This window comes from Sceloporus occidentalis, unplaced genomic scaffold (genome assembly GCF_023333645.1).
Source record: "Sceloporus occidentalis isolate IW3139 unplaced genomic scaffold, rSceOcc1.0.p SCAF_25, whole genome shotgun sequence".
In the NCBI taxonomy this organism is placed as follows: domain Eukaryota; kingdom Metazoa; phylum Chordata; class Lepidosauria; order Squamata; family Phrynosomatidae; genus Sceloporus; species Sceloporus occidentalis.
The window spans coordinates 1,194,545-1,221,599 of record NW_028317005.1 but is presented as its reverse complement, the minus strand read 5'-3'; the positions used below and the strand labels follow the sequence as shown (position 1 = coordinate 1,221,599).

At 39.6% G+C, this 27,055-nt stretch overlaps 1 protein-coding gene across 1 annotated transcript in view; it reads left to right on the top strand.

Moving 5' to 3' along the window:
* Nucleotides 1–27,055, top strand: part of LOC149300240 (calsyntenin-2-like) — a 203,461-nt gene that overhangs the window by 97,759 nt on the left and 78,647 nt on the right. Inside the window, exons 3-4 of the mRNA XM_089485255.1 lie at nucleotides 13,570–13,765; nucleotides 16,871–17,079. Coding sequence (XP_089341381.1) covers nucleotides 13,570–13,765; nucleotides 16,871–17,079 — 405 coding nt within the window. The remainder of the gene's footprint in view (nucleotides 1–13,569; nucleotides 13,766–16,870; nucleotides 17,080–27,055) is intronic.

The window sequence follows — 27,055 nt, the reverse complement described above, 5'->3', positions numbered from 1 at the left end:
CTTCATTCAAATGTCACTTGCCATCTGTCATACCTTCATGAATCTGATTGTAGTGCAGATGGCACAGAGGATTCTGGGTATTAGTGAACATATTTGGAGTTCTTCATAGACATATTTTATTTATATGTGTTGAAGAATTAAGGTTCTCTAATGCATGCAACATAAAACACTTATGTTACCAAATGTATGAATATTAACATATAATCACATATCACGCCAGCACAAAAAACACTAATCCACAACCGTTAAATGTCAAAATGCTTGCAAAGAAGTAGAAAAAAGATTGAAAAGTGTTATCTATAATTCATTCGCCTTACGGCTTTATTTCAGATGAACAAGGCTCATTTATGTTGCTGTATCTAGTGTGAACACACATCATTATCTTTGCTTGATACTCTGCTGCACAGCTTTGTATTCATGTATTAGCTATTGCTAAAAAAGGCTATTGGTCAAAAGCAATCCATAAAAAAAAATCACGTGAGCATTACTGATGAGGTTGAAGGCATCTGTTTCACAATTAATCCACCTGTAAATCAGGATGTAGATGTGCAGGTGTTGGTTGACTATCCTTATTTCGTTGGACTACCATGAATGCCTAATACTTGGAACACCCAAACTTCGCAAACAGAGAAAGACAATGTTTTACCCTTGCTAGGTCTTTCACAGGCCTTCTCTGTGGTGGAATAAAATAACTAGACACTTCAGCATCTCCTGGGTGAGAATCAGGACTTGTTACTAAAACATACTTACCGTATATTCCCGCGTATAAGATGACTTTTTAACCCCAGAAAATCTTCTCAAAAGTCGGGGGTCGTCTTATACGCAGGGTACTAACCGAGTACCGGGTACTTACCGAGCCGGAGATTCCCACGAAGCCACAAATCTCTAGGGGAGGGGCGAGTGGAGAAGCCGCCTCCCCTGGGCCGGTCCCCAGGGCCGCACCGAGGTAGGTGCAAGATCGTGATCTCCCCAACTAGCCCTGATCAGCAGGGCTGGTTGGGGAGATCACGACCTCCCTCTAATTAGCCCGACATTAGGGAGCTCGAGGTCTGGCACTTCAGACCTCGGCTTCCCTGCTTCCTAATCACTACGCGCCGGCTATTAATGCCGAGTGCGGGGATGACGTCATGCCCCAGCGCTCGGCATCGATTGCCGGCGCGTAGTGATGAGTGAGCAGTAAAGCAGAGGTCTGAAATGACAGACCTCACACTCCCACAACTGGATGGAAGAAAGAAGATAGAAGATGAGAAAGGTAAGAGATGGGGAGAAAGGGGTGTGAGTGCAGTGTATGTATGTTGGTGTGAGATGGTCAGTGTATGTGTATGGTCAGGTGTGTGTAAGAGCAGTGTAGGTATATATCTACATGTGTATGTATATATATATATATCTACATGTGTGTGTGTATGTATATGTATGTATATGTATATATATATATATATATATATATATAACATGTATATATACCGTATGTATTTTTAAATGTGTATGTATGGACAGGCGTATGTGAGTAAGTGTAGATATGTGTGTGTGTGTGTATAAGGGCAGTGTAAGGGCCGTGATTGGCTGGTTGTTGTATGCTGGGTAGAGGGGTAGTCTTATACGGCGAGTATAGCCCAAACTCTATATTTTAACTGGAAAAGTTGGGGGTCGTCTTATACGCCGGAATATACGGTATACTGTTCATGTCAATCTGGCAAGAAGGCAACAGATGTCATGAGTGAGCAAAGCTCGCATTTTAACCTACAACAACCTAATCCATAATGATGTAGGCTAAAGATTGTGATTATCTAGTTGCTTCTTGATAACCAAACAAAATATCAGCATAAAAAGAAAATTGATGCAGATTCTGCAGCCCATTTACACAAAGGGAGAACGCAAAATTATTAAGATTGACAAAGATACAAGCGACATCAACACATGAGATACATTGTGTACAATATAAGCATGTAATCAAGCAGAAGTGATGGTAGAGAAGTGGATATGATTTATGAGAACAGTAGATAGATTTCTGGACAATGAATAGTTGAGCTTTATTTACAGTAATTAGACGCTATTATACCATGAAATAATAATACTAAGCCACAGACACACAGGAGGCAGAACTTTACTAACCAATTCTACTTCTGGTTTACATGTGAAAATAAAATAGTGAGTACTTGTAACGTACCTGGCTGCCGGTCCCTCCGGGTCCGCGGATCTTCAGCCGCCACGGAAGAGGGGGAGACCCCCCACCTTGCCGCAGCAGCATCAGCCGCCACGGAGGAGGGGGAGACCCCCCACCTTGCCGCAGCAACCTCAGCCGCCACGGAGGAGGGGGAGACCCCCCACCTTACCGCAACAGCCACAGCTGCCGAGGAGAAGGGGGAGACCCCCCGCCCTACCACAGCAGCTTCAACCGCCGCGGAGGAGAGGAAGACCCCCCTCCTCCGCAAGACAGCTTCTGCCGCCGCGAGGACGGGGAAGACCCCGCAACTCCACACGGCAGCCGCCGCCTTCTGAATCCTGGTCTGGTCCTGCCGCGCGTACGCGCTCTTCCGCACGCCACCTAGTGGCGCCAGCCGGTACTACCGGTCCTTTTCGTAATTTGAGGTCTCGCCAACCCCAAGATGGCCGCGGACCGGAAGTGACGTAACGGCATTTTGAATTTATGGCGGGAGAATGCTAATTGAAGTCTGCACTTCCTCTTTCTATTTAAGAGCCTCAGAAACCATTCACCTTGCCTTCTGATGGTTGTACCTATTTGTATAGTGTCATCCCAGTACGCGTTCCTGTTATTTGATTCCTGGCATCTGACTCCGGCTTACATTACGACTATTCTGACTTCTGGCTTCCTGACCTCGGCTTACCCTGCAACGATCCTGACTTCTGGCTTCCTGACCCTGGCTTGCTCATTGGTTATTCTATACTGGACTCTGGTGTTCTGTCTTTGGGACTTGCACACGCTGTTCTACCTGATTACAGGTTCTACCTTACGCTGTGCGTGACAGTACTTCATTATTTTTGTTATCTTATAGTTTGGGCGGGGGGTAGCCCTTGTTTCTTCAGTAATTTGGAGTTCCTTGTGTTCCTTTGTGTTAGTCTTTTTTTAGCTCAAACTCTTTTCTAGTATAAATATATATTATGAAATACTATAAGCCGGCCGCCCTGGATGGAAGAAAGCACTGCTCTCAACAGTACACGCAACAGCGTGCAGGTTTATTTTGACATTTCATAAACATTTTCTGTTTCTTACAAAAAAATGAAAAAAAGCTTATCTACAAATAAAAATCCTGGCCCAGTACTGAGCACATACAGCAGATTCACTTACTTCAGGGCCATCTATCAGATACCAAAATTAGTGCAGGTTTAACCAACCTTTTCCAAACACTATTTAGTTGTTTTGCTCTGCTCTGTACTCCTCCAAGGAAGAAGACTCCATTGTGGCACACAATCTCTCCATTCTGAATATTACGGGTTGTTGAACCAGGCTAAATGGGAAACTAGGTGTAGCAACTAGGGTGTAGCAACTTCGGAGGATCAAGGCTTCTAAGGACCGCAGAAATGACCATGGCCGGAAGCTTCAATTTTGTCAAAACTGCTTGTCAGAAATGGACCTGACAGCCCATTTCTGAACTACATTCAGACCTTACTCATCCGCTGCTCTGTCTTCTTGACACACATGGAATTATGGTAGAGTAGATTGTAGTCTCTGGTGTACCCTGAAGAGTACCATTCTCAAGGAAATTGATGTTCCATGTAATGTGATACCACATCTCATATGTAACATAAAAGAAGAGTGGCCATGAGTTAGAAATTGGTTTAGGAATCCCAAGACCATTTCTTAGAATAGGTGATTTCCAGATTTCAGATAGACTTGTGCATTCGTCTTCGGGCGAACATGGAAACGAACACGAAGAGTGCGTTTTCGTGTTTGTTCCGAAGACATGCCGAAGAGAAGACGGCGGCGGTAAAACGTAGGCGAAGACGAAGACACACACCACGAAGATCTTCGTGATTGTCTTCGTCTTCGTCTACCATTCTCCCCCCCTCTTCTAACTTACATTGTCTTTGCAGCAGTTCCCGGAAGTGGAAATCCGCAGGTTCGCCTAAGGTGACCAATAGGCTCACTCGCACGGTCTTTGTAACCCCTGCCAGCGAACCTATGGATTTCCGCTCCCGTTAACCCCTTCGATGCTGCGTTATCTAACACAGCATCAAAGGGGTTAACGGGAGCGGAAATCAATAGGTTAAAGGGCCGTGCAAGCGACCAATAGGCTCACTTGCACGGCCCCTTAACCCTTTAAAAAATAAAGTTAACCCCTAACTAATTGAACAGGGAGGGAGACCAGTGGGATCTGCCGGGTAAGTTGCAGCATTGAGGTTTTAAAACCCCAATGCTGCAACTTACCCTGCCGATGCCACTGATCTCCCTCCCTGTTCAATTAGTTAAATATCCGTACGAGCGACTTTATTGTTCGCTCGTACGGACATTTAGTTAATTGAACAAGGAGGGAGACCAGCGGGATGTGCCGGGTAAGTTGCAGCATTGGGGTTTTGAAACCCCAATGCTGCAACTTACCCTGCAGATGCCACTGGTCTCCCTCCCTGTTCAATTAGTTAAATGTCCGCACGAGCGACTTTATTGTTCGCTCGTACGGACATTTAATTAATTGAACAAGGAGGGAGACCAGTGGGATGTGCCGGGTAAGTTGCAGCATTGGGGTTTTAAAACCCCAATGCTGCAACTTACCCTGGCGATGCCACTGGTCTCCCTCCCTGTTCAATTAGTTAAATGTCCGTACGAGCGACTTTATTGTTCGCTCGTACGGACATTTAATTAATTGAACAGGGAGGGAGACCAGTGGGATGTGCCGGGTAAGTTGCAGCACCAGGACCCTAAAAGTCTGTACGAGCGACCAACAGAGTGGCTCGTGCAGACTTTTAAAACCCCAATGCTGCAACTTACCCGGCACATCCCACTGGTCTCCCAGTTCTATCAGTTAAATGTCCGTACGAACGACTTTATTGGTCGCTCGTACGGACATTTAACTCATAGAACAAGGAGACCAGTGGGATGTGCCGGGTAAGTTACAGCACCAGGACCCTAAAAGTCTGTACGAGCGACCAACAGAGTCGCTCGTACAGACTTTTAAAATCCCAATGCTGCAACTTACCCGGCAGATCCCACTGGTCTCCCTGTTCTATCAGTTAATAAATGATAGAACAGGGAGACCAGCGGGATCTGGCGGACAATTACGGCACCAGGAGTTTAACAGTCGGAACGAGCGACCCTATTGGTTGCCAGCAGGGAGCCCCCTGCTGACGACCAATAGAGTTGCTCATATGGACATTTAAACTCCTGGCGCCAGAGCGGCTTTAACCCCGTTTTAACCCCTTAACCGGGGAAAACGAAGAAAACCCGAACACGAAGAATGTCCGCGAATATTCGCCCGATGAGAAGATAGGACCAGGCGAATATTCGCGGAATACGAAGGTTTTTTTCACCCGAAGATGAGCACGAAGACGAACACGAAGAGCCCCCTGGTGCCCAAGTCTAATTTCATACCAATTTACTTATTGCACACTATACCTTCAGCAAGTTTGAATAAAATATATTTTTTAAATCTGAACTCATTATTACAAATCTTAAGCTCGCTAATTAGAGGTTTGCAAATATAGTTTTACACTTGACATTACTTTTTAATTGCACCGCTGTTTAGTAGGCACAGATAAGGTTATGTCATCCTTGGCATTTCCAAAGCAAAGGCGGAACAACATATGTATACTAAAAGGGTAGTATTCATTCACACACATATTAAATATGAAAAAGTCAGACTGAATTAACAGAACACATAAGCTTACTGTCAGGAAGATGGCTCGTTAAATAGCTTAATGCAGACCAGAGAGAATTAGTAATTACTATAAATTTAACCTGCAACTTATGGTAGATATAAAAGCTAAAAATAAACTCGATTTCTCCAGACTACGTAAGAAGCTGTGCTAAAAGCATGGCTGCCTAGAACACCAGTGGCTAGCACTTGCAACCAAGTTGGTTTTTATTGATAACAGCAGCTCGTTGGGTCTTGTGTTTATTCCTCTCAATTGAGCTCGAAAACAGCTGTACTGTTAAAAAAAGAATAGTAGGTCATAAGCTGACAAGCCAGCTGCGGTTCTGCATAAAGAAAAGAACTGAGCGCACTCTGGTTTAAGAAATGAAGAAAAAAAAAAGCAAGATTTGTTTCATTTCTTTTATTCCCCATCTGTGTTTCAAGTGCCAACGTTTAATCTTTTCTGTGGTTTAGTGGTTTCTTTTTTTTACATCTTTACATCTGCATTTTATAAATGACAGTACTGAATACCAGAGCTTGCTTTTTTTTTGTTTTACACATGCTTGATGTATCCATAGACTAATAAGGACCGGGCTTTCTAGAGTAAAAAACTATTTTGTAGTTTCTAACCAAACCTTGTCCTGTCCACTGAAGGCTTTAAATTGCTTAAGAGTATCATTGAGTTAAAAATGAAAAGCAGTCCCACTGATTCAGCTCCTTGGTACGTAATATAGCTATGAAAATTCGATAGAACTCACCAAACTTGGGGTACATTCACGCAGTGGTGGGCTAAGCAATGTATGGCCATATAATGTAATGGAATCCCCAATATTTATGCCTTTAGATATGTGTTTTTTTAATGTATCCCCTGGGTATGCGCTGAATTCTTGCTTTGTTTTTTTATTGAGCAGTATTGATCTTTTTAACTCAAAGTCAAGTATACTTCCAGTCAAATCTGTGTTATTTTGCAGATTCTTTTTATTATTTTAAGTTTATGGTGTGTTTACAAAAACTCCCAACATTTTGGCAAAGAGTGGTATTAATATAACTAGAGATAGCTAGGGGAAAGCGCTTTACACTATCTTCCTTTGTCATCTACTGATATTTATTTATGTCACTGAGTAAGACATTTAGAAGAGAAAAAATATTAACACTATTTAATTTATCATTGGAAATTAGAAAAACTGTCATACGTTCACAATGGGCTCCTAGCATAGAAGTACATCAGGAGAGGGACAAATTGGAGATATAGATAGGTCTCAAACAGTGATAGTCCATTCCAAATCGGAATCCATGGAAGATGGAGTGTTTGTGTCAATGGTCTTATTTTAACGTAGGATTATAGGAGGTCTAAATGAAAGTGTTGATTTGGCATTTTCAGGAAAATATAAAGAAGGGAGTCTGGGCTAAAGTAGTGTTTTTTTTAGAATCTGCATTTTATTCTTGTAGGTCGTCTACTAATTTGGATAATTAACGTAGCTAGTTCATAAAATTTATAATTGAGTCAGCGTTTGGAATCATGAGTTGCTTTAAAAAATCAGCTGATATTGTTTGTTTGTTTTTTTTATTAAAAATCTCAATTTAACACTTTTATTTGTATGATTTACGTAAACTTACCCCAATACTTAACAGAGGAAAACATTGTGCATAACAATACACAATATGCATAATGTTAGAATTAAGTCAGTAGGGGATGTTTTCATAAATCACATTCAAAGTATTTCTAATCACGGCAGTAACGTTTTTTCTAGTTATCTATATTTTTGGCTAGAATAGACAATCCTGGCACGCCACCTCCTAAATTAAATTATAACTCATATTACTCTTAGCCAGTCAAGTGTGGTTAGCAGCCATTGGAGCGCTGCAGATGACTTACCACGGTGCTATCTGAAAAGCCAGAGGAAATGCCGTCATTAATTACAATTATCCACCAGAGAAAGAGGAGTTGTATTGGAAGAGCCCTGTAGATTTTCAAAGCTAATTAATTGACACGTTATTTTCTACTACACAGCCCCTCTCTTTATAATGAATATATTATACCCTATGGCGCTAAATAAATTAGTCAATTAAATCTGAAGTATGTCATAGTTTGAGCGTCATCTATACAGTTTCTTAATGTATAGGTACTATGTAGGTATGTGTATATATATATGTATATATATATACACACACACACACACATTATACTATCTATAGAATATACATTCTTGATTTGCTTTGGTATATGTTTATTGTGGCTAAGTTACTTTGCTGTGCATTCACCACTATGTCCATATCACAATATTTGCTATTTTCCCCAATAATTCCTCCGGTTTTGTCCTTTTAATAGAAAAGCATATAATTGAATTCACATATCGGAGCTGTTCTGAGAAATCTCATTAGCACTGAAATTATATGTTCAAACCCACATATCACCATGCATTTTAAGCACTTCCTAGATACTGCGAATAAAAGTCATATCAGCATTATTCTAGAGCGTACACATTAATAGCAAATAGGAGAAAGCGCAGTTCTTATGTCTACTCTGTACAAGATAACAAATTGCTACACACTTTATTGTTATTTTGGCGCATATATCAGTAAACAGAATAACGCTTTTTATTATAATACTATGTCTATAGTGATATTAATAGTGACATTTATTACAATAGGTCATATAAGCCTAGGTGGTCGAAAAATGAATCAGAGTTAGGCGTAAATGAGATTGCCAAATACGATTGTGTCACACAGATTTGTTTCATACTGCTGCATTTTATCATACCAAGGAGTGTAAATTTAGTCTGAAAGGCTGCCGTTGTACATCAAGAAAACCTATTTTTTTAAACATTTCTGCGTGAGATTTAAAAGCTTTACTGATTCAAAAGATGGACACAACATAATTTCCATGTAGGTGGTTGTGTATAAATATAAAGTTATAGGCTTGTCTGGACGTGTTAATCTAATGATGTCATACTATAGAACCTGATCTGAATCAGGCTCTATAAAAGTTTCTGTTGATTGCACAGTGCCCATGGTGAAACAGTTGGACATGATGGTATTCAATGAATTAAAATAATATTATTACATGGAAAAAGCTATGTTACAAACTTACAGATAAGTAATTATGGCCGCCATGCAAAATTAAGTAAACATATGAATACACAGATCAAATTTAGTAAAGACGATACCTTTGTTGGCTAACGGAAGCTTTCTTCTTCATGGGTATTACTATAACCTAGGTAGTCTTTAAAGCTAACTCTCTATTCCACTTTAGTTAGCCACAAAAAGTAATCTTCTGTACCAATTTAGCTATTTTTCCTTCTGTAGTTAGCATGGTATAACGCTATACCTATATGAATAGAAAGTGAATCTAGTTTGTTCACAAAATCACTCAGAGCCATCTATTTCAGCTATGTATGTAGCTATTGCACAACCTGGATTTTGTCTTTATTCAACAAGAGAACCCTAGTTCTTCTCAAGTTGACTCTTTATCGGGCAATTGTTTTTGGTTACTAAATTGTTTTGTGGTATATTTTGTGCATTTGACTCTCAAGCTGAACTTAAGCTGCTAAAATCCATATACAAATATAAAACAATGTCACCACTCTTTTAATGCAGATTTGTCCCTGTATAATAATGTTTCACACACTTTTGTAAAATGCACTGTTGGTTTGAAGTTTTCCATCATGTAGAAAGTGTGTAGACTGTATGGACAGGTTGTATGTCGACAAATTCCATGTTTCAGTGTAAGATTTTTCTATTGGAAGCTGTATATGCAGTTGTGTAAGGCAAAACTGTACACATTTTCAGTTTTATTAAAAAAAAAAAAAAAGCACACTGATGAAGTGGGATACAAAATAGCTTCCATAGCCAGGGCCACCTGAGCCACTTCTTACACACACACACACACACTAGTAACATAGTAACATAGTACATAAGGTTGAAAAAAGACCAAAGTCCATCAAGTTCAACCTATATACATATTGTGTCCCTACTGTGTTGATCCAGAGGAAGGCAAAAAACCCTTATGAAGCAGACGCCAATTGCCCCATACCAGGGGGAAAATTCCTTCCCGACTCCAAATATGGCAATCAGAATAAATCCCTGGATCAACGTTCTGTCCCTATTAATCTAATATCCATAACTTGTAATATTATTGCTTTCAAGAAACACGTCCAGGCTCCTTTTGAACTCTTGAGTTTACCATTACTACTTCCTCTGGCAGAGAGTTCCATAATCTCACCGCTCTTACTGTAAAGAACCCCCGTCTGTGCTGGTGTAGAAACCTTCTTTCCTCCAACCGTAGAGGATGTCCCCTTGTTATAGATACAGTCCTGGGTATAAAAAGGTCCTGGGAGTGATCTCTGTACTGTCCCCTAATATATTTATACATAGTTATTAAGTCCCCCCTAAGCCATCTTTTTTCCAAACTAAATAACCCTAATTCTGATAATCTTTCTGGGTACTGTAGTCCTCCCATTCCCCTTATTACTCTGGTTGCCCGTCTTTGAACCCTCTCCAGCTCCACTATATCTTTCTTGTACACTGGTGCCCAGTACTGTACACAGTATTCCATGTGTGGTCTGACTAGTGACTTGTACAGTGGTAGAATTATTTCCTTGTCGTGGGCATCTATGCCCCTTTTGATGCACCCCATGATTTTATTTGCCTTAGCAGCAGCTGCCTAACACTGGTCGCTACAGGTAAATTTACTGTTAACTAAAACTCCTAAGTCCTTTTCCATGTCAGTCGTCCCCAGTGTTTTCCCATTTAATACATATTCCCAGCCTGGATTTTTCTTCCCCATGTGCATAACCTTACATTTATCTGTGAAAAGAAAAAATGTCGGTGCGCTAAGCTAGTCTCAGGCTCAAATAATACAAATGTATAATATGAGGCCTACCAAACAGTGTGAGCATGCTGCAAATACAGTGTGTTGGCTGTACAATGTATACAAAAAACAAAATACTGTCTGCGCTTCTCACCCTAATAAAGTTGGCAACAAATATATAAACATAATATAAATGAGAGGTTTTGGTTATATGAATTGGCCAAAGCATAATTAAGCTCACCCGCCACGTCAAGGCACACTCTCAATAGGGTGAGAACCTACTCTCACCTCCTACATAGTGGGCACACAAAGCAGTTTATACTGCTACCAAAACTAATGTGTTGGGGGAGGTGCACCGACATTTTTTCTTTTCCCTGTTTGCACATATTTGAGGTTGTTGGCTCCTCATTAGTCTGGTTGCAGCTTGCTGTCCAGGGGTTAAATGGGAGGAAGTTTAATTGCACCTCCCCCAACACATTAATTTGGTTTTGGTAGCAGTATAAACTGCTTTGTGTGCCCACTATGTGGGAGGTGAGCGTAGGTTCTCACCCTATTGAGAGTGTGCCTTGACGTGGCGGGTGAGCTTAATTATGCTTTGGCCAATTCATATAACCAAAACCTCTCATTTATATTATGTTTATATATTTGTTGCCAACTTTATTAGGGTGAGAAGCGCAGACAGTATTTTATTTTTTGTATACATTGTACAGCCAACACACTGTATTTGCAGCATGCTCACACTGTTTGGTAGGCCTCATATTATACATTTGTATTATTTGAGCCTGAGACTAGCTTAGCGCACCGACATTTTTTCTTTTCCCTGTTTGCACATATTTGAGGTTGTTGGCTCCTCATTAGTCTGGTTGCAGCTTGCTGTCCAGGGGTTAAATGGGTGGAGGTTTAATTGCACCTCCCCCAACACATTAATTTGGTTTTGGTAGCAGTATAAACTGCTTTGTGTGCCCACTATGTAGGAGGTGAGCGTAGGTTCTCACCCTATTGAGAGTGTGCCTTGACGTGGCGGGTGAGCTTAATTATGCTTTGGCCAATTCATATAACCAAAACCTCTTATTTATATTATGTTTATATATTTGTTGCCAACTTTATTAGGGTGAGAAGCGCAGACAGTATTTTGTTTTTTGTTTACATTTATCTGTGTTGAACCTAATCTGCCACATCCCAGCCCAAGCCTCCAACCTATGCAGATCCATTTGTAATCGTGCACTGTCCTCTATTGTGTTAACCACGTTACAGAGCTTAGTATCGTCTGCAAAGATTGATACTTTACTATACAATCCCTCTACAAGGTCATTAATAAATATATTAAAAAGAATAGGACCCAAAACTGACCCCTGTGGTACCCCACTAGCAACAGTAACCCACTCAGAGTATGTACCATTAATAACCACCCTCTGTTTCCTATCACTGAGCCAGTTACTTACCCACATACACACATTCTTCCCCAGCCCAAGCATTCTCATTTTATGTACCAGCCTTTTATGCGGCACCGTATCAAATGCTTTGGAAAAATCAAGATATACGACATCCAGCGATTCACCCCGATCCAGTCTTGAGCTCACCTCCTCATAAAAGCTGATCAGGTTAGTTTGACAGGACCGATCCCTTGTAAACCCATGCTGATATGGAGTCATACACTTATTTTCATTGAGATACTCCAAAATAGCATCTCTTAGGAAATCCTCAAACAGTTTACATACAACAGAAGTTAAACTAACAGGCCTATAATTCCCCGGGTCACTTTTTGTCCCCTTTTTGAATATTGGCACAACATTTGCTATGCGCCAGTCCTGGGGAACAGACCCTGTCACTATAGAGTCCTTGAATATTAGAAATAGGGGTCTGTCTATTACATTACTTAACTCCCTTAGAACGCGGGGGTGAATGCCATCTGGACCTGGTGATTTGTCTATTTTGATTTTTTTTAGGCGGCACTGCACTTCTTCTTGGGTTAGACTTTGTTCAGTGTGTAAAAAAAAAGATGGTAGTCAGGCAGCATTGAATTACATTTTGAGAAATATATAAATGAGTTCTGTTGAGAAAAACACACACTGTGGTCATTTGTTCTGAACATTTTTCTGTTGTAAATACAAATATAATCCATGTGTTTCTATTATTATTTTCATTCCCTCTCTGTATTTATTATAGTAAGATTTCGTTTTTTAACATTTTATCCATTATACGGGGTGCGAACATAGATAACAAAAACCCAACCCAACGAATAATTGGGGCCATGATTAAGGTAGCTGTCCTTATATTCACTATTGTGCTTTCCAACAACTCACCATTAGCTATTAGACATCTGTTTAGAGTGACCATAATAGCTAAAAGTCTCTTCTTCTTTAAATGACCTTTGTAAGTAAAATTAAAGAACCCCAAAATTGTTTACTTCAATTCCACGAAAATTCTTGATGCAGAAGCAAAAAGAATCATAGATCATTATCTCTAAAAAAAGATACGATATTGCTAATGATAGCATTTACAAATTTAGAAATGTAAGAGCAGAATGATAGGGATGCTGAAGAAATTAGTGCTAACTTATTATTGAATATTAAACCGTTAAAACGGGACTTCCGTTTTAACCCGTTTTTAACCGTTTAATATTCAATATTCTGATGGCAAGTTGCACCCAATGTTTTTATGGTTAATTAATCATTGAAAGAACACCGTTATTTCCCTTTAATGATCTTTCATACATTATGAATAATTGTCACTGGCATTACTCTTATGCCAGCCATCAGCATGTAGAATTTATGAGTGTAGTTTTGTGTGGCTGGTTCTGAAATCCTGGCTGTAGCACATGGTATTTATATTTACCCATTCAAATCTCACTGTGTTTTATCCATTTAGCGTTTGTCAAGCTCATCAAACACATGCTCTTTTGTGACATTTGACTTGGTTTGTATTGATTGTTAATTCATTTTGTTTGCACAGGAGAAATTTGTGCGTTCAAGATCCACGGCCAGGAGACTCCTTTTGAGGCTGTGGTGTTGAACAAGACATCGGGAGAAGGACGTCTGAAAGCAAAAGGATCAATTGATTGTGAACTACAGAAGGAGTATACATTTATCATCCAGGCGTATGACTGTGGAGCTGGTCCAAGTGGTGCCAATTGGAAGAAATCTCACAAGTGAGTGACTTTGCACAACTACACATGTGCAAAATGGATGTGTTTATTAAGCATCAAGTTTTAGTTTCTGATTTACATAGCTGTCAAACGGCAACAAGTAAAGGAGCTTACACCACTATGATAACTTGGTGACTTCACTATTGGCTAAAGTGCAAAGATCTGCATTCTACAGTCTTGTGCTTCTGTAATGTAATGAGATCCCAGGCTACATGTCCAAAAAGGACACTGATCCTACAGGACGAGATTAGGCATTCTGTTGGTGGAACGTCCAGTGATGGCGTATTGGTTAAATTATTTTATGGTATTGTTAAGGATCAGAGCTCGTGTACATTGAGATGATATACAGATCTAAAAATGCAGTCAGCCGCACATAAATCTGGTGAAACGGGACATTCCACCCAATGTATATTCCACTTTTTCCATTATGAAAAACATTTGGCTGAATTGTAATTAGTTAAGTCATATTATCTGATGTTATATCAGTAGAAACGTTTCAGCCCTGATTCCATCTTAAACAAATAAGGACATTTGTCACGATAAGGGTAGTTTAGGCATCCTCTTCTTTACTTCATGCCAGCAGAATTCTGTCAATCTTCATTGGTGAAACTTAAATTTGCAACATTGTATTAAGTATAACATTAAAATTATTTTTCTGCTGACATGAAAACCAGAAGAAATTAAAGGGACACTACATGCATACATTATGATAACTGTGTGGTCTATTAAATTTCTTGTGAGGGCCATTTTTCAAATGCATGGGGGATGCTAAAGAAAACTGTCAGGCAGTGGGGATCATTTGTAAGCTAAGGAGAACATCGGAACTTCCCTGACCAGCCTAAAGAGCTGCAACATCATAGACCTCCACTGCAGCTCCCATATAGTCTCCATGCAACATTCTGTAACTGAGCATCGCAAGGTGGCTCTGAGGGTAAGGTGGGTTGACCCTGCACCCTCTTACCTCCGGCCACTCCCTAACATAGTTAGTGCATCAGTACATCTCATTAGCCCAGTTTTGGCTACATTGCTTCCTTATGAGCCAAATCAGTGGTGCTGTATTACTCTTAATTACCTGTGTGGTGGGAATAATGCTCAACCTAGATGTCTGGTCAAGACCTCAGGTATATCCGAGACTACCATAGCCCTAAAAGTCCTGTGTATGCAGTACTGTGTATACAAACATTTAACTGTAAATTATTTTTTCCAAATTTCTTATTCCGTTACATATCTTGTATAGTATATCATTACTTTTTACTGTGTCTTTATTCCAAAAACAATGGTTTCTCTAGTTTCATTATAGTCGCCTTGCTATGTAGGCTCAAAATGGTATTTATACTAAGAGCTTTTTCACTTCATCTTAGCACATCAATGCTTTTATAATAAACATGTTCATGTTGCATTTTTAATCAGGTTTAACATAAATATTTACAGCCAACCATTACTGCTGTGCTATTTTTAAGAGGCCTATCAATTTGATTTCCAAGTTACAGAATACGCCATGTAATACAAAATGTGTTATGTAAGGTCCTCTGAACCTGAGAGGAGATTTAGATATTTGTAATAATATTTTATAACAATTAGAGAACAATGTATGTACAACTGTAAGTATAAACTTGATTATATACAAATAATTATATATAAAGAAAACTGATTGCTAAAGTGCTTATCCTTTTGAGTGCCATGGGAAATCAAGTGCATTATCGAGTAGACTAACGTAATTTATGGGACTTTCTGAGTACTTTAATAAGCGTTCAAATAGTCCATAGTATGATGAAGCAGCCAATCAGTGGCAAGAAAGTGGTTTCAGCACATGGGTACTGAGAGTCTATGTTTGTTGAGAAGGCTCTGTCTGGAGGTAGGTATATCACATGGCAGGAGATGTCTCCTGCACTGAAAATACCTAGGGTGCCAGCAAAGGGGCAAGTGCATATAGAGGTATTCTACAGAAACTTCCCATTCATTTACAAGAGGACACCATAAAAAATTAAAAGGGTCATGCTGCTATCATATATTTTAAATTGCAAAGTTAAAAGAGGTCCAGCCAAGCTCTGTAGAGTTTTTCACTAAAGAGTTTGAAGGGAGGACTTAAGGAACTGTTAGGTGACACAAAAACCATCTAAAAGCTCAACAATCAAAGGATAAATCAAAGGGTACTAAAGACAAATCTTTGAGGGAACTTTGAAGGAAGAACACTCCCCCCATGAAAAGTCAAAACTTTATATATTTGGCATGTGGAATAAAAATGTATCTATGTAATAATTGGGTGACTGAAATCAGTTTTCAGATGGCATTGTAATGAATACTGTCTGTGCTTTTGATGACATTTTTCCAAAGAATAAATCTAGCAGTGACTGGTGCACTGGTGTATATGTCACTGATCCATGTCTCTCAGCGAAGCTATTAGTGATTCACATGTTTCATTTCCTAGCGGCTGCTTCCTAAATCGAGTGCTTTCTCGTCCGTTTCCCCTAGCTGCTGGGTTCAGGATTTCTCAGAGGAGACAATAGAGAGAAGCTAAACGATATAGAGGATCCAGAAAAGGGGCAACAAAGTCATCTATTGGTGGCTTTAAAGAGCCCTTGTAACAGAGATACAGTATCAGCATTAGAGTCATTGTTTCAGGTTAATACATAAGTCTCAGGTGTGTTATCAAATAACTAAAGCTGTTTAGTTACCAACCCTCAGATCAGCCCTTAGCCATGGTATCTTCTATCTATCTTCTATATAGGCTTGTAGTCGTTTCCCTGGCGGGTCCCTGTTATTAGCAGACTGCAGGTTTTGAAGTTCCAAGTGAGTATACCTAGAAAGTGTCTTAGTAAGAACAGCAATCATTTGCCAGAGGGAAGGAGGAGGTTTAACTCCTTCAGCGGTTCTATGAGTACAAAGGTTTGTTTTCCCAACACAGTAGACATAGGCAAGATGATAAACACAAACGGGAGTAAACAGGAGTATAGTGAGGTAGACTAAGTAGAAAAAGATCTAGTATCTGTGTAGTATAAACGTCAAATTACAAGTAATGTGTTCATGTATTTGTTCATAAAATGCATAAAACTATTTTAAAAAATCACGGCACATCAAAGTTATTCTTTCTCATCTTTGCATTTTTAGGGCTGTAGTCCACATACAAGTGAATGACGTGAATGAGTTTGCTCCCGTATTTAAAGAGAAGACATACAGAGCCACGGTGACCGAGGGCAAGATTTATGACAGTATCCTACAGGTGGAAGCAATGGATGAGGACTGCTCCCTGCAGTACAGCCAGATCTGCAATTATGAGATTGTTACAAGTGATGTGCCATTTGCTATTGACAGAAATGGTAAGTCTTATGTAAAGATACTAAACAAGGCATTTACCAATCTTAAAAATTGCTCTTCGTAAGGAACATTTCTTTTGCTATTATTTTTTGATTCTATGCAGTTCTAATATCATTAATTCCCTTGTTATTTTTTATCTACTTTTCTTAATACTTTATATATATATATATATATATATATATATATATATATATATAGTTTTTGCTATAATAACCAGACAGAGCTAAATTATGCTAATTATGCGGGTTTGGCAGAGTAGGCGGAGCTTTGGGTCAGTGGGTGTGGTGAATTTCCAGGCATATTTGACACTGCGCTGTGCCCCCGCGGTGTCATTTAACTCCATCAATACTGGCACTGGCTGCTCCATGTTTGATGCCTTCCTTTATAGGCATACCTGGGAACTCGCTGGTTTTTGACCTGGAAAACTCCGGAAGAAACACCGCTTCTCAGGTTCTTGACACGCCCCACTCCCCGCCCATTTCCACTTTAGATGTGGATGTTTTCCCGTGAACGCAGTGTGGATACCCCCAGCGTCAGCGGGAACGCACCACCCACCGATGTCAGCGGGCAGTCCTGGCCACGTCCCACAAGGGTAGGCTCTAGGTACCTGGAAGTTCCCAGGTATGTTTATGGGTCTCATTCAGGTCAGATCTTCCAAATGCTCAATCAAGAGATCACATGACACTGGAGTTAAAACACCTGGTTCTGATCTATCTAAACCTGGTTCTCTCATTTGAACCTTGCACTTGTGTGGATACCATCTCTTGTGGAGTTCTCCTTTGTTCCCTGTTGTGACTTGGTCTGTATTTTTACTTCTCTGCCTTCTGTTTTCCTGATCTAGGAATGTTTCAAATGATTGCCCTTTTTGCTGCCTAGACTGACAGTTCTGCCTTTTTATTTATGCCTCATTGTCGCCTGGACTGACCTTGTACTGCCTTATCGTTTAGGCCTGATTGCTGCCTGGCCTGACCCTGTGCTGCCTTATCCTTTAGGCCTGATTGCTGCCTGGCCTGACCCTGTACTTCTTTGTCATTTAGGCCTGATTGCTTTCTGTATCGACCCTGTACTGCCATATCATTAATGCCTGATTGCTGCCTAGTCTGACCCTGTACTCCCTTATCCTTTATGCCCGATTGCCTCCTGGCCTGATCCTGTATTTCCTTGTCGTTTAGGGCTGAATGCTGCCTGGAGCCACCCTGTACTTCCTTGTCATTTAGGCCTGGTCGCTGCCTTGATCAAGCCTTTGCTGTTTATTCATTATTGCCAACAATTATTGCACCAACCCTGATTTGAGTATCACTACCTATTCTAGAAGACTAACTATATCTGCCCCTGGGGTCTGATACTGTTCATTTTAACACAGAAATGATCACAGCAACTCAGATGTGTTTTCCGTTGTTTTTTGGATATGGTTGAAAATGTTCTCCCTGCTCAACTCGACTGTGCAAGCTGGGTGGTAGGACTATCTAACACCACTGGTGCCTGTATTACTTTAAAAAATATAAGAACATATAGTAATTTCTTTTGGAGGAATAAAATAATATTAAAGATGAGAGCACTTAAAAATAAAGAACACAGTTGTTCGCCATTAGAAATACATATAGCCTGTCACTGCTGTTTCCTAAGCAATACTGCCAGCAGTGTAAGATACAGCAGAAAATGTCTCTCAAATGAGAATTGAATTGTCTTTATAAATGCCTGTCTGTCATAAAGTATGGCTGGGGACCAAAAGATAATAAGCTGGCAGAAGCCAAAGTGGAAAATAACTGGAAAAACTGCTTGTCTTCCAGACAACAACAACACTTTTGGCGTTCAATAATTTGGGTATTAGAGGAAGAATGTTACATTGATGAATACGTTTGGGCTTGAAATTGCAATCCTGTCTGCCAACCAAATTCTTTCTTGGCTAATGCACTTATCACAAGCACACCAGAGCTATAACCTTTTATAAAATGAAAGGGTGTTTTAGCATTAGCATAATGAATGATTCTGAAATTGGACAGAGTGTTACGCCCAGAAAATCCCATGAAAGACTAATCTTCAAAACTGTGTTACAGCATGACAAGCAAGATTGATAGCAAACAGATAGATAATACTTTCAGAGGAATGGAAGAAAGTGCTTGTTTGCCTCTCACATTTCAGAAAGGATTATTTAGAAAACTGTTCATTAATTTAAATAAATATAAAAAAATGTATACATGCACACAGAACATGGATCTCAATTCCGTCATCCTTGGGGCAGTCGTTAAGACGATGGAGCCTGGAATGAAATATTACTTTTGTTCTCCAAATGGAGAGGTGTTTTGCTAGGAAAGATTTAATATCCTGACCGTTCCCACTGTCTTAAACCAACCCTCTCATTATTAGTCATGTGATGTCACACTGATTCACTGATACATACTATTACCTTTAGACATTTTACCTCCAAATTAGGGAACTCTCTTGGTCCCTTATCTGGGTCGCTTCTTTCTTCTGCCAGTGGGTAGATGTTTAGCCGCAACTACTCTGTGCCTACTCCCCTCCCCTAAAGAATTATTGAAAATCTATACCACCCACGTGAAAAAGTAATTGCACCTTAAACCTAATAACTGGTTGTATCACCTTTGGTGGCAACAACTGCAATTAAATGTTTGTGATAACTGGCAATGAGTCTTTTACATCACTGTTTCAATTCAGCCACATTGGAGGGTTTTCTAGCATGAACTGCTTTTTATGGTCTTGCAACAGCATCTCAAATGGATTCAAGTCAGGACTTTGACTATGCCACTCCAAAACCTTAATTTAATTTCTTTTGAACCATTCAGGGGTGGACTTACTTGTGTACTTCGGATCAATACCCTGCTGCAAAACCCAACTGCACTTGAGCTTTATGCCACAAACTGATGACCGGTCATTCCCCTTCAGGATCTTCTGGTAGAGAACAGTTCCATCTATTCATCACTGTTCCCATGTCGCCCATGTCGCCCATGTCCTGAAGCCGTAAAGCAGCGTTAGACCATCACACTACCGTCACTGTGTTTGACTGTTCGCATGATGTCCTTATTGGGAAATGCTGAGTTAGCTTTATGCCAGATGTAATGGGACTCATGTCTTCCAAAAAGTTACATTTTTGACTCATCAGTCTACAGAATATTATACTAAAAGCCTTAAGGGTCATCAAGATGTTGACAAGGAAAATGTGAGACAATCCTCTGTGTTCTTTTTGGTCAACAGCAGTGGTTTCCCCATGGATGCCATTTTCACATAATTTCTTGTGGAATTGTGAACACTGACCTTAACTGAGGCAAGTGAGGACTTCAGTTGTTTACATGTTAGTCTTGATTCTTGTATGACCTCCTGGATGAGCCTTTGATGCGCTCTTGGAGGAATTCCGAAAGTCCGGCCACTCCTGGAGAGGTTCACCACTGTCTCAAATATTCCCCATTTGTAGATAATGGCTCTTAACGTGGTTCACTGGAGTCCCAGAGCCTTGGAAATGGCTTTTCAACCCTTTCCAGACTAATAGATGTAAATTACTTTGTTTCTCATCATGAATTTCTTTAGATTGTGCTGCTTTTTGAGCCTTTTAACATACTTCACTTTGCAAGACAGCTTCTATTTAATTGATCTTTAGATTCGAAATGTCTGGCAGTAATCATATCAGGGTGTGTCTAGTAAAACTGAGCCCAATTTTCAATTAAATTTGATTGGTTGATTTAGTACCTAAAGGGGAATTGCTTTTTTCACATAGGGGCAGGTATGGTTGGATAGCACCAGTCATGCAACCCTTGCTGCTTTGTTCTAGGCTCCAGTCCTCACCAGAGTGTAAGCTTGCAAGAAGTGCCCTCTGTACCTAATGTGTTGGGTTGTCTTGATAAACTCTAGTTTTGTCATACCCCTTAAATATATGTATTGTAAAAATTGCTGCGTCACTATATAAAGAAAAGATAGTAATAATATTAACTTGTTACCCACATAGTGACTGCTCTCCATTTGATTTTGACTTTAACAACTCTCTGGAGGGCTTAAATAGATGCTTGAAAAGCTAATATGGTAGCACCATGTGCGATTAGGATTTCTTTTGAGCTTCTGTTCTGTGTAATACAGTTGTTGCCAGAGTCACATATATAACCATAAGCTGTGAATACTACTTTATAATGTTTTTCTTACGTTTTTGAGTAAAAAAGCAGCATTATGTACCCACTGCCATAAATATTTTTCTCTCTGACAGTACAGGTACTGGCAGTGTCCATAACACTCAGTCGGATCTTAACGGAGGATTTGTTTTGGAAACTGCCTGTGCCTGTACTGTCAGCGAAAGAGCGTAGGCAGCAGGAAGTGATTGACAGTGGGTAAGATAATGATTGTGCAAACCTTACTGGACTGAAATCGTCTAATGGTGAATCGCAGATGTAGCAAACTCTAATGGTTTTGCTATAATGGACTCATGCTGTGTGTAGGGTGATAGTAGGAGATTGTGTTATTTTCTCCACTGGCCGCTAGCAGCAGGATCTGTTTTTTTATTCATCCAGAGCCGCAGTGACTCGGCTATGTTGAATTTTTATTGTTGAAATTAACCTGCTGTGTGCCAGCACATACAGAAGCAATGCTTTGCTCATTCCTCTGGAAAATAAAAGGTTGAAGCTTTAACCAAAATTGAAGGGTCAGCGTTTTCTTCACCAGAGTCAGAGAAGAAACTGTGCCTTCCTGTATTTCAGTGAAACAAGCAATGTAGGGACTGCTGGCTGACTCTTGACAGCCATAAACATGGTCGGAAGATAATGATGAGGCGGCCCTGGCACTTTAAGATCGATGGTCACCAAATGATGTAAGTGCAGCTGACAGCAGGATATGAGAGGCTGTATGTTATGTTTTAATGTTTATGCATCGTGCAGCCAGCTATATCCAGCCAATGCCTGGTCACCCCCTGGAACATCAGGTAGGGTGAGTATGGATCCTGGCCTGGTTTTACTAATCCTTTCCCTCCTGCTATCTATGCCAATGGCACTACAATCTACTGAATAACAGGGGTGGTAGCCTACAGAAATATTTATCAGAACAAGGGGCAGCTGTGAGCATAGAGGTCGCCGTGTGGGTGCAAGGGGGGCAATTACCCCCCCTAGGTTATTCCTTCCCCCCCCCGCCAAATTTAGAACCTAAGACCAGGGGTGGACTGACCAGGGCTGCCCCTAACATGAGTCCATGGGACCCGGGGTGGCACTTTGACAGGGGTGGCAACTTGCCCCCCCAAGGGAGTCTTTCCCAATATATTTCTGCATCTCTCCTTCTCCACAAATCTATCTGAACCACTTCCGCAAAAAAGCAGAGAGAGAAGAAAGAAGCAGGAACGTGGCTGGATCGAGTTGTGACTAAGGTGAATGAGTGATGGAAGGAGGGAGAGGGTAAAGGAGGGACCGAGAATATGCATTATGGATGTGTGTGTGAGCATGTGTAAGTGTGTTGGAGCATGTACGTGTAAATGTTGGTGTGTGAGTTTTTGAAAGCTTTTAAATATTATGAGGAAGGAGTCATTTAACATACCCCTCCTTTTGTCTTGGTTACACATGTAATTAATTTGAGAATATAATCTCATGAGCAGGGCCCTCCACCACTGATGTGTGTGCAGCGCTGTGGAATATGTTGGTGCTTAATAAGTAAGGTTAACAGTAATAGGATAATTTCAAAAATCTCTTTACAATTTTTTTAAAACAGTACTTCCCAGTCCCAGAATGAGACGAGTGAGCAGTTCATGATTAAATTAGAATACTATTTTCTGCAAGAAGCCAAGTAGATTCTTTGTTCTTTTTACCGGTCAATCCACCTGCGAGTAACAAAGTGAAACAGTTATGCGGCAAATAAACGCAGTAATGTACGACAAGAAAAGTGAGATGTTGCCTTTTTTCTTGGTTTTTCTATGGAGAACATTCAATAAAAACTGTACCGCTGTAAAGGTGCAGAAAAAAACATGATTTATCACTGGTAAAACCCAAATTAATTGCAACAGCATGCAGTTTATTTCTATGTTTATCACCTTGTCTTTGTTCAGTTTGTCATGCAGCCGGTTTCAGTCAATAGACCTTTCCTCCTAATCCACAAGGACAGTGACCTCTGTCTTCTTGAGTATAAAATGCTGACACTGGTGTAGGCTCAAAGATATGAGTATCATCTTAAAGCTTCTTCAGATCAGCGGTGTTAAATTACACATTGCATTAACTATTCTGCGTGCTTGGAGTAGTAATTTTTTTATGAACAGTAAATTTTGACCATTTTTTTTTAATTTAGACCTCAAACAAGGTCATAATCAGCCTTCATATGTTACCTTTATGTAACCTGAATAGTCTCTATCAAAACAATCACAAATGTAAAATGTGCAGGAAATAAATATATTATAGATACATCATGCCATATTTATCAATACAAGGCTGGGGTGAATTGTATAAAGAGATAAAATGAGTGTAATCATCTTAAAAGCAATGGAGTATTTCTCCTGTTTGTTCCACATTTAGAACTTTACCAAAATTGTTCTGGGAGGTCTGGCTGCAGTTTTGAGGTCCATTGTCTTGTGCTGTTTTCATTATATACTGTATCTTTGGATAACCGAGCAAAAAAAGAGATGACCTCATAGCTTTATTTTAGAAAATAAGCCCTGTAGCTATTAAGTTGATCTTAAGTGCATTTATAGCCACCATCACTCACGACTATACGGTGGCATTTAAACACTAAAAAGAAGATTCGATCTGATCATATAAAAAGTTTGAAATGCTTTAATATTTTATACTAAAGTTATTGTTATGTGGGACAAAATCTGCAATGTTAATATCTCACACATGTAAAGCGCTTTACTGACAGAGTTAGAAGCAGGGTTATGAACAGCACAACAGCCTTCCACTCCACTTGGCTAATCAAAAGAATATGCAAGGACAGCCTTTTGTCAATACAATCTGTTTTCCTGAAGCCTGACAAGAATAAGGCTCATTTTCACAGGCTATGACCCTTATATTATCTGAGTAATTGTACTTTCATGTGAAGCTTTGAGATGTTAGCACTTGTGAGGACTTGGCTTGTTACATTTTTACGCAGAATAGTAATTTTGTTGATAGCCATTTCCTTTCAAATTGCAGTAGCATGCTAAAGGGTTGACAACGTTAAAGACTCAAAAAAGCAAATGCACCAAAATACAGTATTTGTGTTGTTATTTTCGAACAAGTCTAAAATAAAAACGCATTGCGATATTTTATTATATCATTGAAATAACATGTTGTGCAATGGCAAAATGTCATCAATCTATATTATAAAGACACACAGGCATGCTGGATTATAATGGTCACAGTATGAAAATACTGTAACAATATTATATTTTTAACAAACAAATATAACTATTAACCATATCACCAAATTGGTAGCCTGAACTGGCTAACCAAATTTATTCCCCAAAATGATGATATGCGGTCCTTGAGAGTACATAGAGGTAATATATATAGATTGGGTGGTGTCAGAGAACTTCTATACCTTGAGGCTACCAATGTATCATCCCCTACACAGTACCCACAATACTACCCTCCATGGTCCCAATCCATGGAGAGTTCTGCACTTAGCTAGTGCCACACACTTTGGGCAGAAAACTTCTGTACTCATGTCGATCTCAAGGACCACATCACAACCGCTTAGATTAACCTGAAATACAAAAACGGGGGAGGGAAACAATTCCTTGTGGCAAATAATCCAAAGAGGGCCGGCACCCTTCTAGTAGACTTGTCTGAGTTTGAGACAACCACACTGAGCAACGTGGCCCGGGAGGAACAGGAATTTTAGTCCCCTGGCAAAGGGCAGGGCAAGGTACGCCTAGGAGCATCTTGGCCTGGGGAGACCATTGACTTTGGCACCAGGATTTTAAAAGTCTGTGAGAGCGACTCTATTGGTCGCTGGCAGGGGGCTCCTCTGGCATCAACCAATGAAGGGTTGATTTATTCGGTTTGAACAAGAAAACAACATTGTTTGTTTTCATGTTCTCCAGAATACGAATGCACAAGTCTACTTTCTATTGCTTTCTTTATATCCTAGCTTGACCTTACTTACAAGCTCCTCTCTCATGGGCCACTTTAAAGAACCCAAGCCTGCATTCTATATGATATTGCCTTTTCTATGCCCAGTAAAGCAATCTTATTAATGCTTACTGCCAGGGCTATAATTGAATATACAACTACCCCATGATACTGAGGATTCTTATCCAGTCCTAGATAACCTAAACCCTGTGCTCCAATGAGCAATATATATAACTACCACTCATATAGCTGAGGACTCCTACCTAAACTTAAAAATATAATTCCCACACTAGGTATAGGTTAATGCATTTCACAGTCATGTAGTCTTTTCATCAATGCTTAATTCCAGGACTTTTCTATATTATTGCCAAATTGCTGCTATCACCCCCTCCTACTTAACTAGGAAGATCGACTGTAACGTTCAAAATAAATGCTTTAAAAAACACATTTTCAATATTTATCCTTCATTTTTGGAAAATGTACACAGTGATGGGCAAGTAGATATTGTCTGATAGCTGACTTTGTGGATCAATTGGAATATGACACACATGGAGGTATGCAACGTAAGTGGACTCCAGCATACACTCCGCTGAACACATACAATAGTGAGATAGAAAAATCTCAATTGTCACAAAAATAACAAAGTGAAGAAAAATCAAAGAAATCTGCTGAGTGTGTTATAAAGGGCAATAATAAATAGTGATAAACATACTAAAAAATAAAAATAGCAATACCATTACCAATAATGATGTACTTATGATGTGCTAAATAATGTATTAAAAATGTGTAGTGTATAATATAAACACTACAGATAAACAGTTCAGGTAATAAAGTGCAATCACTACAATAATGTACACACTATAGGTAAACTTAAAAATACATTAACCCCTTAACGTCTCGATCACGGTGATGCAGCTGTTTAACAGCAGCCCGTATATATTTTCGCAATTTGGGTAACTCAAAATGTAGAAAGCAAGCAGCACGAATGCTCAAACTGCACAATAACCTACATATTTCACAATGGAAATTTGGATATCCGGGTTTCCACTACACCCCTAGTCTACTTATGCTCTGCAATACGTTCGCTATGGAGTGCTATTAGATGCTCCTGGTTTACATTGCATAGGTGATTACATTTTGACAAGGCAAAAGAAAATTGTCACCTGGATAACTGGATTCTGTCTTAAACCAAATGTTTTATTTAATTTGTCCCCGTTTATTTAATTTATTCATTTATTTAATTTTAGATGGCAACATGCCGGACAGGACAGAACATGGCAGGTACCAATCAACTGCATACTTGCCAAACACCACAATTAATATATATTAATAAGAAAAGCTTTCTATGTTGACACATTTATAGGATGAGATATAGAATAGTTGTAATATAAAGCATAGTATTAGATAATATAAGGCATAGCAAATGAAAAAAAAATACTGTTAACTTTTTGTCCAGGTCAGGCCTACATTGGCTTTTTATTTGTGATATTGATAAAATGCTGTTCCGATATCACATCATATTATTTAAAGCAGCTATTGAACCCCAATTCTCTTATTTAAGTTTGTTGTTCTTTTGTCTTTATATGGTGTGCCCAGAGAATTTCATTGGTTCATTTGAGCAAATTATTCTAGATATACAGATATCCTGTAAAGTCCAAAGAATAACTTTAAACTTAATCTCATCCAAAAGCACCACTTCTCCGAGGCTAGCCTTAGGCTTACCTTAAGGATCACCCATGGGAAACAAAAAAAGGATTGACTTTCAGTACAAGTAAATAATCTCTACTGCTTGAAAAGCGATTTTTTTTTTTTTTTTTTTTTTTTTCTTCCTGGTTTCATGGAATGACATGGATGCATCATTATATGAATTGCTCCATGACTGCGGTGTTGCAGGTCACGGCGGCCATAATGTATCTTGTTGGTGACACTTTCTGGTTATATGTTTCCAGACAAGATT